The sequence below is a fragment of the Aspergillus candidus genome (genome assembly GCF_002847045.1).
Source record: "Aspergillus candidus strain CBS 102.13 unplaced genomic scaffold BDW47scaffold_4, whole genome shotgun sequence".
Taxonomy (NCBI): domain Eukaryota; kingdom Fungi; phylum Ascomycota; class Eurotiomycetes; order Eurotiales; family Aspergillaceae; genus Aspergillus; species Aspergillus candidus.
The window spans coordinates 10,539-25,943 of record NW_020194009.1 but is presented as its reverse complement, the minus strand read 5'-3'; the positions used below and the strand labels follow the sequence as shown (position 1 = coordinate 25,943).

Sequence of the window (15,405 nt, the reverse complement as noted above, 5' to 3'; positions counted from 1 at the left end):
CAACATGCATTATAGCAATGGCTATTACTTCTATTTGGCGTCTGTCTCTGTTTGGAGGAGCGGTCTGCAGCTGTCTTTGTCGTTGATTTGGTCTCTGTTTCCATGAAACGATAATGTATATAGACATAGTGTAAATTTATGACGGCTTCCTAATCACCTATCCAGCTTGGACAGTTCGACTCTCCTGGAGTGTGGGTCGTTAGTCCAGTAATGTACGTAGCACTCACGTATCATAATCTCATTTCACATGAATATAAGTATAAATACTAACACTGAATAAACTAAACTAAGCTACTTCATAAAAACGAGCGTATCCAACTATATATAGTCAGGCTATAAACATCCATCTAAACCAACCCACCACCGCCACCACCACCAACAAAACCCCATAATCGACTATATCAAACCATCATCCCAAGAGAGTGTACCCCCGGCGCATACTAAACCCAAAAATGATCTATATCACTGTCGATAAACCTTCAACGAATTAATCCGCCAATACGCATCACGGAAAGCACCAGGGTTATTAGCGACGAAATCCGTGCAAGAGCCTGCCTTAGAGGCGCACGATCCCGAGTTCCACACGGAGCCGGCCCAGTCGCCGCAGAAGGTTGTGTCGAAGACCTTTGGGGTGTTGTTAGTTACTTCTTTGATCACAAATCGAGCAGATGGGGTGGAAGTGAAGTAAAGGGATAGAGGGGAAAAAACGAAAGGGGGGGGGGAGGGAAAGAATGGGCGTACAATCTGCATATCCCTAAACTTCGCATCAACATCACACCCGCCCGCAAACCTAGCAACAGGCGTCCCCCACCCCGCCGGATTGGGATTCCCCGCCGAAACATCCCCCGGGATCGCATTGCGCGGCCAAAACCAGATACTGATCGCGGAGCCCGTCCACTCCGTCGCGTAGACGCCGCCACCGCCGCCGTTGAACCCCGCGCCGTAGGTCTGCGCGGACCCGGCGGAGATGCTGCAGCCGACGTTGCTGGCTTGGTTGGGGGCTGAGACGTAGCAGTTGCTTGATTGGAGGGCGCCGGAGAAGCCTGTGTTGGCAATTGTGCAGCCGTCGGAGGTGTGGGCGGCCATGAGGTTTGTGGTTTGCTCGTGCACGCCTTCGATTATGTCGATTTCGCCGTTGTTGGGCCAGTTGGGGCCGAGGAGCCAGCTTTTTTTGTCTCTTTGTTAGATACATACCGTTTTCTTTTTATTTTATTTTTTTTCCCCCTTTCTCGTTGAGAGTAGAGAAGTATGAGATAGAGAAGGGAGTACATACTAAGCAGGCCACGTCCCGCAAATCCCACCCGGCATATGCTGCAAGTCCAAGATGAACAAGCCATGGTTGTAGCTCTTGTTACTAGAGATGCGCACGCTCTGGCGCCCCCCGCTGGCTTGGTTCTTGAAATCCACGCCCATGTAGACGGACCCGCCGTCGGCGGAGACCAGGCCGGCGTTCTGGGCGGCGCCGCGGTCAATGTACTTCACGAACCCGTGGGTGGGGTCGGTGTCTGTGAAGAAGGTGAACTGGTCGAAGAAGGCGTTTGAGGTGCCGTAGTCGTCTTGCAGTACGTAGGCTGTGGTGGGGAGAGAGAGGGATAGGGACAGGCCCAGGATGGGAAGGAGTGTTGAGAGGAGCTGCATATTGCAGGTATCTCGTTTGAATGAGAGAAGGGTATATAAATATGGTAAGGAGTGGGAAAAGTATACAGGAGATCAACTCCAGATCGATATCAAGGATAGACGTTAAATGGGAATCCCCAAGGAGAGTGAAGAAGGTGGTAAGATAGGTATGTATATATCAGACCAAAAAGCAAAGCACGTCCAGCACTTGTCAAGAAAAAGTAAAGGAACGGCGACAACCACCTTCGGAGAATCAATCAATAAAGGCCACAGCCCGAGAGTACAAAGGAGCGTTGTGTGTATTACAAGAGGAGTCTTTTTCTTCCGACACTCCCCCAGACCTGCCAGGCCCAGGCACGATATATATACCCCTCGGACGCAACGGGTTCTCCCATCTCTGGTGTGCTAGCGAGATTGTGGCGTCAGCCATGATACACCCACCCGACCAGAGAGAACGGGGGGCTGGCCCCGTGGGTTTGAATGACATGGCTTGGGAGTCACCAATATGTGCGTTTCATCCATGTGAACAATGGAGTGAGGTAGAGGGGTCGAACGTAGTACCATAGCCGCAAGTCTCTTTGAAGCCGGCTAGATCTGTCGTGGACCGGCCTCAAGTACAGTCGACAATGGGTGGAAGCCATTCTCAATAGGAGACAGAAGAACAAGAACAGGGGATGAAAGAAATGTCCTAGCCGGCCAAGTAGGAGGCGATCTCCTGTCAAAGAGAGCACACACATAACCCGCCAGGTGGCGCGTGGCACAAGGCTTTCTTTTGGGAAGGGGAGGGGAGGGCTGGGTCGAACTCGACCAACCCTGAAGCTGGTTCGAAACTAAACTAGACTGATGACAGTATCAGGATGGCTTGTTCGGAACTGTTGCAGAAAGGATGTCCCTGGCCGAGACCGTTTCAGTAACCGATGGGAGGGGCGGGTGATTCAGTGGAAGCGCGGGAGGATGACGAGGTGGGGAGGATGAATGGACGACCTGAAGATCTGCCCGGCTGACAGATAGATCCAATCGGAGGAAACCATGGACGGCACTGTGGATGGAGAGCGTGGAGTATGTGGATTAAGGTTGGAGGAGAGGACTGCATCATGCACAAAGAACGGATGACCGCGTGCAGATGATCCAGACAAAACCCCCGTCTGATTCATTGATTGTCTTAGTCACGCCCCAAAATGGACTTGAGGTGCATTTGAAATACCTTTAAATAATGTCAAGCGGGCTTGGCTGCTCCTGCCATCCCGTATGTATCCGTTCAATTAGATGAGGGTGATCTACAGGGGAGAGGAGAGGTGGATCATAATGGTCATGGGAGAGATCGTAATTACTACAACACCAAGCCACCCATCCCCGTCACTCAATCACTATGTACAGGACAAACTATACACGACAGCGCCTCCCAATCGCCTCCCCCTGATCCCCGTTTCCGCGTGGATCCGATCTGTTCCGCACGGTCCACAAGACACTGCCGGTGATACAGGTGTCGACAGGAGAAGACCACGGCCGGTCCAAGGGGCGCCTCCCCACCATCGCTGGGTGGTCCCGCGGTCGCATCGGTCGAGTCCACCGGGTGCGCATGTTCGTCGTGATGGGTGTGGTGCGTGTGATGGAGAGGCTGGTTCCCAGCGTCCGCCACAGCGACCCCTTTGCCCTTGCCGCGGGCGCGCGCGGGATCGTCTCGCTCGCCGAGTCGTTTGGCGACACGGTGCTGGTGCGAGTCGGCCTGTCGTTGCGTCCATGCATCCCAGTATCGAGCACCCACTCCGGGGCCCCAGATGCGCTGCCGACAGAGCTCGCACACCTGCCCGCGCGGTCGCCATCCACGTTGGCGCAGTTGCGTCACCTCGTCCACATGGACAAACAAATCGCGGTCCAGCATCCCGTTCGCCAGAGCGAGGAGAGACTTCTCGTAGGTGTATGCCGAGAACACGGAGGCCAGGACGGCCCGCAGCTCCAGAAGCGAGGGCGACCACTGCGCCGCACGCGTAAGAAAGGCCCGGAGGATCCGCAGAAAGCCCATGCCGCTGCGATCGCTGGACCCGCCAATGCGGATCGTGCCTGACAGTAGCGCGCTGAACACTTGCTGCACCAGCGCACGGAACGCCGATATCAGCGGGGCGGCGGCTCGGTTCACCTCTGCGTTGTTGTCGGCCTGTTCCCGCGGAATCAGCGAAAAGACACTGCTTGCGATACGGACGACCGACTCGATCAGATCCAGCCAGAGGTTCTCCTCGAACGAAAGCGGTTGGTTTGCTCGCGTTCCATTTTGTTTGTCAGACGGAGTCTTCGTTGCGGTCTTGCTTTGGCCTTGGCAAAGCCAGATTCCGACCCGAGAATACTTGTCCAACGATTCAACGAGGTCGTCAATGGCCTCCGCGGTGCTGGCGGAATCGGGACTCGCTTGAATACTGCGGAGAATGCCCACCAGGCCCGACTCCAGCATCCCGAGATGTCCGATGAGACGGTCCATGGCACTCCGGACTTGGCCTTGTCGAGCCAGCAGGATGACGGCCGCATCCACCACGCCGCTTTCCTCCATCCACGGCAAGAGCTCCTCGAGCCGCACGTCTCCCACACGGAGCGCGTCCACGAAGGTGGCTACCTGCGAAGGATTGTATCGACACAGCAACTGAACATACCGCTCCACCATCCAGTTTTCAACGGGTTTCGATGATCGACGCTCGGCTCCAGCCTGCGCCGCAGGCTCGACGATCATAGACAGGTATTGATATTGGCCGTGGGGATCATCTTTCAGAACACCGAGGAATGTCTCATGCGTCTCGGGGGCATAGTCTTGCATGGTCTGAGCAGTCCTCTCCACATCGATGGCAAGGAGTTCACCCGCATGCTCCTTCACCACGTCGACAACACCGCGCCTCTGCTTTTTCCCGAGGATCGATCCCGGGCGAAGACAGTCTTGTAAGCAGGTGAAGATCGTCTCCCTCTCGTTCGGACATTCGAGGTAGGTGAGGATCAATTCAGGGAAGCGCTTCTCAGCACGATAGGTCGACTTGAGGATCCGGAAAAACCGGGCCGCTCTAAAGAGCGGGATCATGGTCTGGATATCAGGAGGTCGGTAGAACGACAGCAGGTACTCGGCGCTGAGCTCACAGTCTTCCGCCATCTCCGGGCTAGGATACTGGCACAGCCGCTCCAAAACCTGATGTACCGTGCTGCCAGAGAGGAGGATATACTGGGGGTATTTCGGTTGGTTACGAGCAACGAACATGTCAAGATAGATAGTATCCGTAGGTTCAAAAGCCGGCGGCGTCATGACCTGCAGGAGGATCGTGATCAAATACTGCCGGTTGATGGATCTCCCCTGGTAGGGAGTCTCATCGGGTTCCTGCTCGTTCAGAAAACTGTCCTCAAACGCTTCGTTCAGCATGCTCATAAAACTGGGTGCGCTGAACTTCAGCATGGTCTGCAGATCGGCAAATGATCCGTTGGATCCGGGGTCTGTGCCGGACAGATTCCCCGAAAAGAGAAAGTCATACAAGGCGGCCTTGGCCTGGGTCGCCTCGGTCTCGTCCATCTCGTCTCCGGTGGGGTAGATGCGGCCGGTCAATACATAGGACAAATAGGGGAACATCTTGATCGCATTCGTGTATTGTTTGATGGCGTTGACCGAGTCCCCGTTGGCCAGGGCTTCGTTGGACGGAATCAGCCTCAGCAGCTCCTGGAGCGGTCCCACGTAGTCTCCCAGGCTGCGGTTCCAGACATAGATGAAAGCGTCGTACAGATTGTGATGCTTGCACAGCGACGTCACTTGGTCAATATCGATCGTAGTGGTATCAAGCAGGCAAATGATCTCCTCCAGACGAGAGGCGGTATGGTTCGTCGCAAAGTGGTTGATCAAGGCCTTGATCGCCGTCGGAGGCAGAGTGCGCACCGTCCCCTCGACAATGTACGGCTCCAACGCATCGAGGAAGATCCCGGGCGCTCCGTGTTCCTCATACCACGTGAAGACTTCGTCCCAGAGGAAGTCGTCGTTCGCCATACAGACACACGCCTGGATGGACACCTCGGCCAACTCTTCCAGTTGCGGGCTTCCGAGCGGCTCGTTGCTTGCTCCGGCATTGCGACCGAACGCGTACTTCAAGGAAGCCGTCATCATCTCCAAAAGTTTTGTTTGGACAAGAGGCTCTCTCAGCGCGTCTTCATCGGGCAGGCCGACGGTGAGCTTCTCCGAGTTGCCCTGGTAGTAAGAGGTCGCCAGCTTGATGGCCCCGATGAAATCCCCAGACTCCATGAACGCCAATAACCGGTCCGCCCAGTTCGACAGGCCACCGGCGAGCGCTTCGTTATAGCTCAACAGGAACAGGCGTCCTTTGTAGGAGCGGAAGCTCATATAGAAGGCATCAGCCACCACGCCGTGCATCGACGTATCATCTTCGTCCAACTGCTCGACAAGCGAATGGAGCTGTGCCGAAAACAAATCAACGTGGTATATATGCCGGTTGAGAAGATCAACCGCTTCCGTGACGCGCATGGTATGATCTTCCAGGATCAACAATTGCTGCGTGATGGTGAGCACGGCCAAGACGGAACGGCTCAGCCATTGGACGGCAACGATCGCCTCGTCAGCCTTCCAGCGACTCCGCGATTTGAACGTCAGCGTTGGGCGACGGTCCCGATCCGGGTTTTCGTCGGTCTTCAATTCGGAGACATCCAGAACGGTGAGCACGTTCGACCAGCAGTACACCAGCTTCGTCATCGAGGTCTGGGATTGACTGCCTTTGAGCCGGATGGCCGGAAACCACGCCAGCGCCCCCGTCATTGCGCCGTGGGCGGCCACTTCTCTGGGTCGGGGCACCTTGTGCTGGGTGTGCGCCACCGGTGTCGTCGACACGATGACCAGGAGAAAGGGCGTCAGCATCGCAACCAAGCCCAGCGAGTCCGTCGGTTGGTCGACGTTGCCCAGTGGTAGCGGAGAGAATGCGAGGACGGAGCTCGGCCGCCGCGGCTGATTGCCATGGGAGATGTGCTGCGGATAGCGACCCAGGATTCTGGTGGTCTTGACCGTCCGACCGATCGCGCCCATCCCGCGAGTCGCGAGATGCGAAAACGCCATTCCTCGTTTGTCGGCCGACACGAGTGCCGTGCGCCTCATTCCCAGGAACCCGATGTGAATGACCGAGGCGTCCGCGACGTGGCCGTCGGCCGTTCGGCTGTCGATCTGATTCGCCGGGATTGGTGGGATATGTAGGAACGGTCGCGCGGACTTGGAGATCTCCCAGGTAAAGATATCCCCCGATGCATGGCCGGCCGCGATTGTTGTATGATCCGCGGACAACGCCAACGCCGTGATAGCCCCGCACTCCACCGCTACACCCGCAAGTCAATACAGCTCAGATCACCATAAACAGTATGAACGTACCTTTTGTACCAGTGCCAATGATCGTTCGCAAGCTCTGCTGATAGTCGAATACCAGAATGACGCCTTTCGAGGTCCCGATCACAATCGCGGTTGACACCGCTAAGCACGACGGGTGTCCGAAGTTCCTCTTGCCCACTTCAGAAAACGCCTGGCCGGTGATCTTCCGCAGCTTTGTCCACCGCACAACATCCCAGGGTCCCTGGGGGTCCGCATCGATGTCGGGGGTGCCGGGGGATAACCGGCTGGTGAGAGACGACTTCCGAGAATGGATGTGGGACAAGAAGGGAGACGATGGTCGGAAACCGCCCAAGGACGAGGTCGACAATCGGGATTGGAAACGAAGATCGAAGGGTCGATGTGACGGACTGGGGCTGGGTCGAGGGGAGCTCCGCAGTGCCAGCGCACTGCTGCTTAACGAGGAGGGAAGCGAACCCTAAAACAATCAGCTGGGATCACGGGGAAGAGCATCGGTCGCAACCAACATGTAGCGACGGGGTGTCATCGGGATTGGACGTGGTCTCGTCCATGCTACCGGATCCATCGAGCTGGCCAGGACGGGGCGAGGGCAAGACGCCATCAGTCGCATCGGCGACCGGTGTAGGGGTGGGTTGGGCCGAGGCACGGTCCTGGGTGTCTATATTCGGGAGATCCTCGTCCTCCTCCCCGTCGGCCATTGAGCCTGCCTCCGGTCCTTTCTGCGGTCGTGACGAGCTATCGTCTGTGACGCCATTGGCTACCCGGTGCATATTGTCCTCCTCCGGGCCCAGGTCGAGCTCATCCTCTCGTGCCCCGTCATCACTACCCTCAATCATGGAGCTCATCAGCGAAATGTTCGGGTGACCATCGCTTCCACGTCGACTGGCAAAAGACAGTATCGGTTAACCTTAGGGAATAAGGACGGCGCCGACACGATCTAGGGGGGGGAGGGGGGGGAGGTTGGTGACAGTTCACGAGCGGCAAAGCGAGCTTGGTGCGACAGGATGGGGCGGAGCAGGGCAGGCCTCCTCACGGACGATCGGAAGTTAGATCGGGAGCGGGGGGAGTCGCGGAGTTGAGGAAGGTGTCCAGCGGATGATAACAATCCGGGGTTGGATGGGATTTTAGTAGAAAGAGTTGGAGGGGTGGTGCGGTGAACTGGAGGGTGGAGGGTGGAGATTGGAGAGAGGTCGGAGAGGGCGAAGATCAACGAGGCTGGTTTGGTTGGTTTGGTTGAACTGGTTAAGCTGGGGAGTTCAAAGCGGGAATGGCCTGGGGCGTGAACGGTGGATTACTCGGTTGGGTTTAGTTTGTAGTATAGACATCTCAGTTTGGGGAACTGTCTTCATCCTACTAGAATACTTTGTTTATTCTATTTTTGAGATATCTCTATTCAGGGGGGTTTTCTGAATTCTACTTAGTTGCCAACCTAACCAAGTTACGTGTGCAGGATTGACTGCTCTCAGCTGTACACTATATATATTCATAGTCTCTCACTATCGCATAATCTGTCTATTATAAACTCGCCGAGAACATGGAGAATTGAATACTCGTGCTAATAACAAAGATCCTGAATCTTTTAGCCCTTCATTTCTATATATCTATCTGTTAAAATTGTTATCCTATAAATCCTGTTGACCTGGGTACCTGAGATAACCAAGGGGTATTCTAGAATACAAACCTTAATGGGAATCATATAGAGACATCCTACGAACTCCAATGAACTATTGACAGTGCATATAATTTGCATGCTTGATATTGAGAAATAATACTGCTAATTCACTACCCACTGAGGTATATAGGTAGGATGGAATATACCAACACGCGTTAGAGAATGCACAATGCTGCTGACACAGTCTTCTTCTACCTCCTCCTACATACCTTCCTTTTGAGTATCCTTATTTCCCATCAGTACCTTGCATAGGTATTATTTTACCTAAAGATTAAACATCTACTGATCTACCAGGTATGTTGGGTTATAAATAATCTCGATCATCCTATCATGACCAGACCAGATGATCCCATCACCAGCTCCGCATATCACAGGAACAGATATCAGAATAAGCTTCAACCTTGATCCTTCCTGTTTACAAGTTATAAACAACACCAGACATGTAGCCGCCCGGCTATCCAGGATATGCACGTACATACCCATCCAGACCCAGTCCCTACCCACCTATCTACATTTCTAAGGCTATATGTACTACGGTTCAACCCCGGTCTTCCAACCTAACTGGACTGAGTAAGGACCAAGAGGAATGATCCTTCGCTTCACGCTGTACCCCTCTCCTCTCAGCACTCCTGACCAATCCCGACATCACATGGCGTGAGGATGAGGGTTCCTTGATCCCATGCGGAGTCGTCCGGTCAGTCTTGTTCCAGCGTGATGCAGTCATTGTTTGACTAACAAAGGAAAGAACTGTTCCCTCGTTGTCTGTCAATAACCACTATAAATATAATATACCTTATCAACAAACAACTATAAATATATCAGTCAACCAACCAAAGTAGCCAACTCTTCGTGACCACTGCAACTCACCAGACTAAAATAACTTCATCCCACGATGGCCTCCACCCTCTCCTACCTAACCCTAAGCCTCCTCCTCCCCACTCTCCTCCTCCACCCATCTCCAGTCTCCTCCGCAGCAGCAACAGCAGCAGCAGCAGCAGCACCAAAAGCCTGCAACGGCCAATCCACCTACTGCACCCGCAAATACTCCCAACTAACCCACCTAGGCGCCCACGACAGCCCCTTCGTCGGGCCCCTCCCCCAACAAAACCAAAACCTCGAAGTAACAGAGCAACTCGACCTCGGCATTCGCTTCCTCCAAGGCCAAACACACAAATCCCTCGACGAGAAGGACCCCATCCGCCTCTGCCACACCTCCTGTTTTCTCGAAGACGCCGGCACGCTGGTGTCTTTCCTCGAGACGGTCAAAACATGGCTAGACGCGCACCCGGACGAAGTGGTTACCCTGCTCCTGACGAACGGGGACAATCTGCCCGTCTCGCGCTTCGATCAGGCGTTCGCGGAGGCAAAGGTAAATGAGTATGCTTTTGTGCCCGAGGGGAGTCCGGATGTGTTGGCTATGGATGCGTGGCCTACGCTGGGGAGTTTGATTGAGAATAACAAGCGGCTGGTTGTGTTTTTGGGTATGTACCCCTTCCCTCCTCCCCCTCTATAAACAAACCCCCCACAGTAAGAGAGAGAAACGAAAAAGCCAACTCAAACACACAGACTACGGCTCCGACCCCAAAACCACCCCCTACATCCTCGATGAATTCGCCTACTTCTTCGAAACGCCCTACGGCATAACAGACGCCTCATTCCCAAACTGCAGCATTGACCGGCCCCCCGGCGCCTCCCCCGACGGACGCATGTACATCGTCAACCACTTCCTCGATAAGGAAGTGCTAGGCGTTCTGATCCCCGACCGGCTGCACGCGGCGAAGACCAATGCTGCGTCCGGGGACGGCAGTATCGGGGCGCAGTCGGAGCTGTGCGAGTCGATCTATCATCGGTTGCCGAATGTTGTGTTGGCAGATTTTGTGGATCAGGGGGAGGTGATGGCTGCGCAGGACAGGCTCAATGGGGTTTGATCTTTGGTTTTTGATTGGTGTTTTGTGAATGGCGTGAACCGGGGTTGGTATTAAGGGTGAGGTTTTGGGAATAGGGTGGGATTCTTCTACAGTATGGCTAGCTTTAAAACAAAAGATGTCAGATTACCTGGTGGTGGTTTGAAGCGCCCTGGTAATCTATCATGTCGTTGAATTCATATCCTCGTATAAATGCTGCATCTATCCATTGTAGCTGTATTCGATATTCTCGCACCTAAAACCACAACTAATCAGCAAATGCCGGGGTATTGGATACCATTGACCAACATCCAAAACCAAGTCCAAATCCCATCAAACTGAAACCTCCATGCTAGGCTCAAGTTCCAAAATCAGCATCTAAGATCCCCATCCTTATTCATCCAATTCGAGCTGCATTTCCCGATCTGTCATTTCACCCAAGTCAATATTAGCAACCACGGATGTTAAAAGCGGAGAAAGTAGGTATGTAAGGACACGCACCCCACAACTTATTCGCAGAAGCAACAATAATCTCCGCCTTAGCAAGCAACTTCTTCGAATACCGCTCCAACTCCGACGGGTGGAGCTGGCTTTTCTGCGTTTTGCGCGGGTTGACCTATCGAGCAATTAACGAGTTGTTCGCCTTTGCGCCGTCCCTATCGCCTACCATCGTCAAAACAGGAACTATATCCTTCGCATCGGCCTCAGCCAGCGCCTTCAAATTCCTGAACCCATTCTCCCGGAGCAGACGGGCAGTCCACCCTTTCACGAACGTCACCTGGGCCAATTCGAGGAGGTCAGCGCGGGCGCCTGCTTCGAGGCGATCGCGCATGTGATCCAGCACGGCGGCCAGCATGCCCCAGTCCATGCGCTGGCAGAATTTGACCATGCCTGCTGCGAAGCCGTGGCATTGTTGGGCGAGGGTTTGGACGGCGCCGCGGGGAATGCGGTAGCGGGTGGCGATGGATGCTAGGGGAACTTCGTTGCTTAAGTCGCGAAGTTGGAAGGCTGTGTAGGCGCGGCGGTAGATGCGGGCTTGTCTGGTTTGTTCTGGAGTGGTTTCTTTGAGGGTGGAGCCGGTTTGGACCCTGTATTAAGCGTGAGTTTTTGGGATAAGATGTGGGAGGGTTGAGGGGTGGGATGGAGAGGGAGGCGTACATGGAGTTTACGAAGCCTGGGTTGACGCCAACGAATTGAAGAGCGCGCAGACCGCTCTCGTCGAGGTTGTCCAGTTGGTCTCGGAAGATGGGCCAGTCGATTGGCGAAGCCATGGCCACTTGTAGTGGCGTGAACATATAGAAGACGTGGAGATCGCCGTCCATCACGAAGGCCTGCAATGCTGTTTTTAGTTCTTCGTAGACGAACAGGCCGTCTTCGGGCGCGAATCCAGACGCAACCACAGCCTGGCCGAGTCGGGTCGCTTCGTAGGCTTCGTCGTCACGGAGGTTTAGAAGGCCCTCTTCTGTTAGTTCCTGGAGGGAAGAATGCATGAAGGCGTACGCTATCTTCTTGTCGACCGTTCGACAGAGAAGTGTGCATTTTACGTATTCTTTGATGGCTTCGTAGCCGGACGCAAGTCCGGTGGCGATAGCTTCCAAGAGTGCCCTGTACTACGTTAGTGATGAGGTTGTAAGCATTTCTGGATGGAAAGCATACCGCTTGAGACCTCTTTTCTCCGGCGCTAGACAACTCTCGATGGCTGGCATGTCTGCCTCCAAGAGGTCGCAGACGTCTTCTAGGTCGGATTTTCCACAAATTAGATAAGTCTCCCCCGAGTCATCTTTTCCCTTGCGACCGGCCCTTCCACACATTTGACGCCTTTACTAGTTAGTCTAAAGAATTCATCCGATGTTCAAGGGCCTTACAGCATTGCTGGACCTACAAGGTCCCGGCCCATACGCCCCCCATTGATAATGACCCTTCTTGCAGGGAGATTAACTCCAGCAGCGAGGCTGCATGTGGCTACTAGTACCCTAAGTACTCCCTGATCGTAAGCTTGCGCGATCAACTCGCGCTCCTCGGTAGTCATTCCCGCATCTAGAAATAAGCATTATCAATTCAGACGTTAAGACGAGCAATCTAACCAGCCACTCACGGTGAAATCCTACTCCTCGCGGAAGTGTTTTCTCCAGAACTGGATCGAGACCGGTTGGAAGGCTACGCAGATCGGCCACAAGATCCAGCCGCTTGCCCAGTTCCTCCGGGTCCACGTCGGGTAGCATCGGCATCGCCTCGCTAATGATAGCGGCATGGATCTGGCAGCCTTGTCGGCTACCGCAAAATACCAACGCGCCATATCCTGCATCAGCTGTCTCAATAGCCAAGGCAACCATCGAATTTGTCATTTGGTTGGAGAGTTCCCGGAACGTCGACGGTTGGATCACCCGATGTGGGGGGATAGTCTCCGTAAAAGACGTCGCTGGAGAAGATTTTAGTTTGGAGATTGTCTGGAACAGCTGTCTCGAGGTGGTCGCAGGGTATATTGCATTCTCGTAGACGAGATACTCATCTATTGGAATTGGCCGATACGTGGAAATGAAAAAATTCGCATTCATCCACTCTGCCAGCAGTTCGGTGTTCTGCAAATGTCAGAAAGGCTTCTGGCGGTCCAGGTGGAAACTGAGCTTACAGAAAGAGTAGCGCTCATGCCGATGATCTGGATATTTTGCTGTAGCAAAAGTAACTTGGTGACAGCCAATTCAATAAGATACCCACGATGCTCGTCATCGAGCATGTGCAACTCATCCAAAACGACCACACCCAAATCCCCAATGCTGCGCTCTTCAACAGCCGAATTGATCAAGGAGTTTGCCTGGAGATGATCTTAGCACGAACCCTCCCATCGATATCTCAATATGCCTACCTTCTCTATCGTACAGACCGCAATATCGGTGTCCGCCCATGACGCAGACGTTCTGCTACCTCCAAAAAAGCCAGTGACGCGAATCGACTTTTGCAATTTCTTCCAACGCAGATGATACGGTTTCATTTCCACATCTGGGTCGTCTGTATCATCAACATTCTTCTCTACACCCTGGACAATCCGTCTCAGCCATTTCAACTTCTCCTGGACCAACGCCACATAAGGGAGAACGATGATCGCCTTGCGCGTCGGGTTCTCAATGATCCGCTTCAGCATCAAGACATCAGCCACCAGCGACTTCCCTCCGCCCGTGGGAGCCGTGTAGACGAGGTGTCTCCGTCCCTCCAGCAGCCCCGGCTCCAGCAAGCATGACGCCTGCCACGGATAGATACTGCTCACCCCGAGGGCCGCAAAGTTGGCCACCAACGCCGGCGAGAGCCCATACCGGCGGTCACTCAGAAACAGATGCGGAGCCTGGCGGGGATCGGGGCAGTCCGCAGAAGCGTTTGCCTTTACCGGCTGGGGACCGTCTCCCTCCGAGACACCGGCAGTCACGGGACGGATTTCACTGGCAACCAGACGCCTCTTGGAAGGCAGCACAGAAGCGCGCGTAAAGCCAGACGGGACGATAGAACGGTGGCTGCCTACATTATTTGCAGTCGTAGCGAGGGGGTATTTTGTGATTGGAGCCTTGTGAGACTCGACGGGGCCCTGATCGGTGTGACGCTTGTGGCCTGCCAACGAGGGGACCTCATAGGTCTGCTGGCGGGCGATGTCCATGGAGGTCTGAAAGCCATGGGTCTGGAATGGCTGCCCGGGCTGTGGCGACATTCCTTGGGCATCTATCACCCTTCACAGGTGGTGGGTGGTGATTGAGGGAGTGTTCATCAATACAAGGATATACACTTGGTCAGAGGTGGTGGGGTGCGTTTATATGACTTGTTTGGGCGTGATGTTCCTCGACTGGACTGTCCAGCCACTGTGAACTGTCAAATGCTAAGATGACTTGTCCTGGAGAGGCGTTTCTTGGACTTTCACTTTTCTCTTGAATTTTTTCCCTTTATATTTTTTCTTCTTTTTCCTTTTTCTCGTTCTCCTTCTTTTCCCTCATCAAGACCGAGGTAAACGCGGGCGCGTTGCGCCCGTTTCGGGAAGCTGCAGCAACCAGCCTGGAGGCAGACCAGGCAGACGGGCTTGTGGCCTCAGGCAACGAGAGCGGGCGTGGGCAGGCCTGCCTCAGGCCTGGGACAACCCTGCACGATGCAAATCCGGATGCAAACCCTGCAAACCATCCGGCTGGCGGAAACGTTCCTGGATCGTCTCATCGTCCGCTAATCGGAGTCCTGCTGATCCGCCTTGGTTCAGTGGTCTGCCTAACCTGCCTAATTTGTTGACGGTCTCCCACTACTAATTTACCTGGTTCGGGTGTGTACATATTACGGACTACGGAGGAGGTGAGGAATTAATGCAAACATCACGAGTAAGTACCTTTTGACCTAACCTTGTCATCCTGGATATGGCGACCGAGCAGATGACGACTTGTTAGTGTCTTGAAGGTACTACATGCATGGAGGATACTCTAATAGGCTTAGAGTCGCCACAGAGTCATCCTTTGATCCGGCAAGGCGGACGACCGTCAATCCTGTACTAGACTCTGGGAATTAGACATGAGAGGTCCTGTCTGCCACGCTTCTCCTTTCCGTCTGCATATCTATTTCGTTGTCCATGAGCAAGGGTTATCGAAGAAAACGCTTCCACCCACTGTACCCTACCCCAACATAACCAACAATAATCATAATGAAATCAACAGCTAGGACACCCACAATTCAGGATGGAAGAGAAGATATAGTAATAATTCAACTTTGTAGTATTTATTCAGACTTGCCAGCTAATATCCACCAGGTCACCTGACGTGGACTATCCACCTGCCTAAGTAGGTAGGATACTGCTGCGCCCGAAAACACGAGTGGATGACAAAGTTCCTGTTGAC

General features: G+C 53.9%; 4 protein-coding genes across 4 annotated transcripts; 1 reads left to right on the top strand and 3 right to left on the bottom strand.

The window, feature by feature from the left end:
- Positions 1-427: 427 nt before the first annotated feature.
- Positions 428-1,876, bottom strand: BDW47DRAFT_54996 (glycoside hydrolase family 16 protein). The gene is made up of 3 exons (XM_024819291.1): positions 1,274-1,876; positions 742-1,165; positions 428-624 (listed from the first exon to the last, which is right to left on the bottom strand). The coding sequence occupies exons 1-3, from the start codon at positions 1,636-1,638 to the stop codon at positions 463-465; spliced, it is 951 nt and encodes a 316-aa protein (XP_024675436.1). The 5' UTR covers positions 1,639-1,876; the 3' UTR covers positions 428-462.
- A 970-nt stretch (positions 1,877-2,846) lies between these two features.
- Positions 2,847-8,135, bottom strand: BDW47DRAFT_99043 (CORVET complex membrane-binding subunit VPS8). Its single transcript, XM_024820794.1, has 3 exons — positions 7,483-8,135; positions 7,001-7,433; positions 2,847-6,948 (listed from the first exon to the last, which is right to left on the bottom strand). The coding sequence occupies exons 1-3, from the start codon at positions 7,819-7,821 to the stop codon at positions 2,978-2,980; spliced, it is 4,743 nt and encodes a 1,580-aa protein (XP_024675435.1). The 5' UTR covers positions 7,822-8,135; the 3' UTR covers positions 2,847-2,977.
- A 1,369-nt stretch (positions 8,136-9,504) lies between these two features.
- BDW47DRAFT_99039 (uncharacterized protein) lies at positions 9,505-10,577 on the top strand (the record flags this gene model as incomplete). The annotated part of the gene is made up of 2 exons (XM_024820793.1): positions 9,505-10,129; positions 10,215-10,577. The coding sequence occupies exons 1-2, from the start codon at positions 9,541-9,543 to the stop codon at positions 10,574-10,576; spliced, it is 951 nt and encodes a 316-aa protein (XP_024675434.1). The 5' UTR covers positions 9,505-9,540.
- A 116-nt stretch (positions 10,578-10,693) lies between these two features.
- Positions 10,694-14,457, bottom strand: BDW47DRAFT_99037 (DEAD/DEAH box helicase). The gene is made up of 10 exons (XM_024820792.1): positions 13,416-14,457; positions 13,182-13,364; positions 12,648-13,131; positions 12,418-12,589; positions 12,209-12,370; positions 11,711-12,157; positions 11,220-11,640; positions 11,054-11,168; positions 10,862-10,977; positions 10,694-10,808 (listed from the first exon to the last, which is right to left on the bottom strand). Exons 1-9 carry the CDS (start codon positions 14,244-14,246, stop codon positions 10,946-10,948), a joined length of 2,847 nt encoding a protein of 948 aa, XP_024675433.1. The 5' UTR covers positions 14,247-14,457; the 3' UTR covers positions 10,694-10,808; positions 10,862-10,945.
- Between the last annotated feature and the right edge of the window lie 948 nt (positions 14,458-15,405).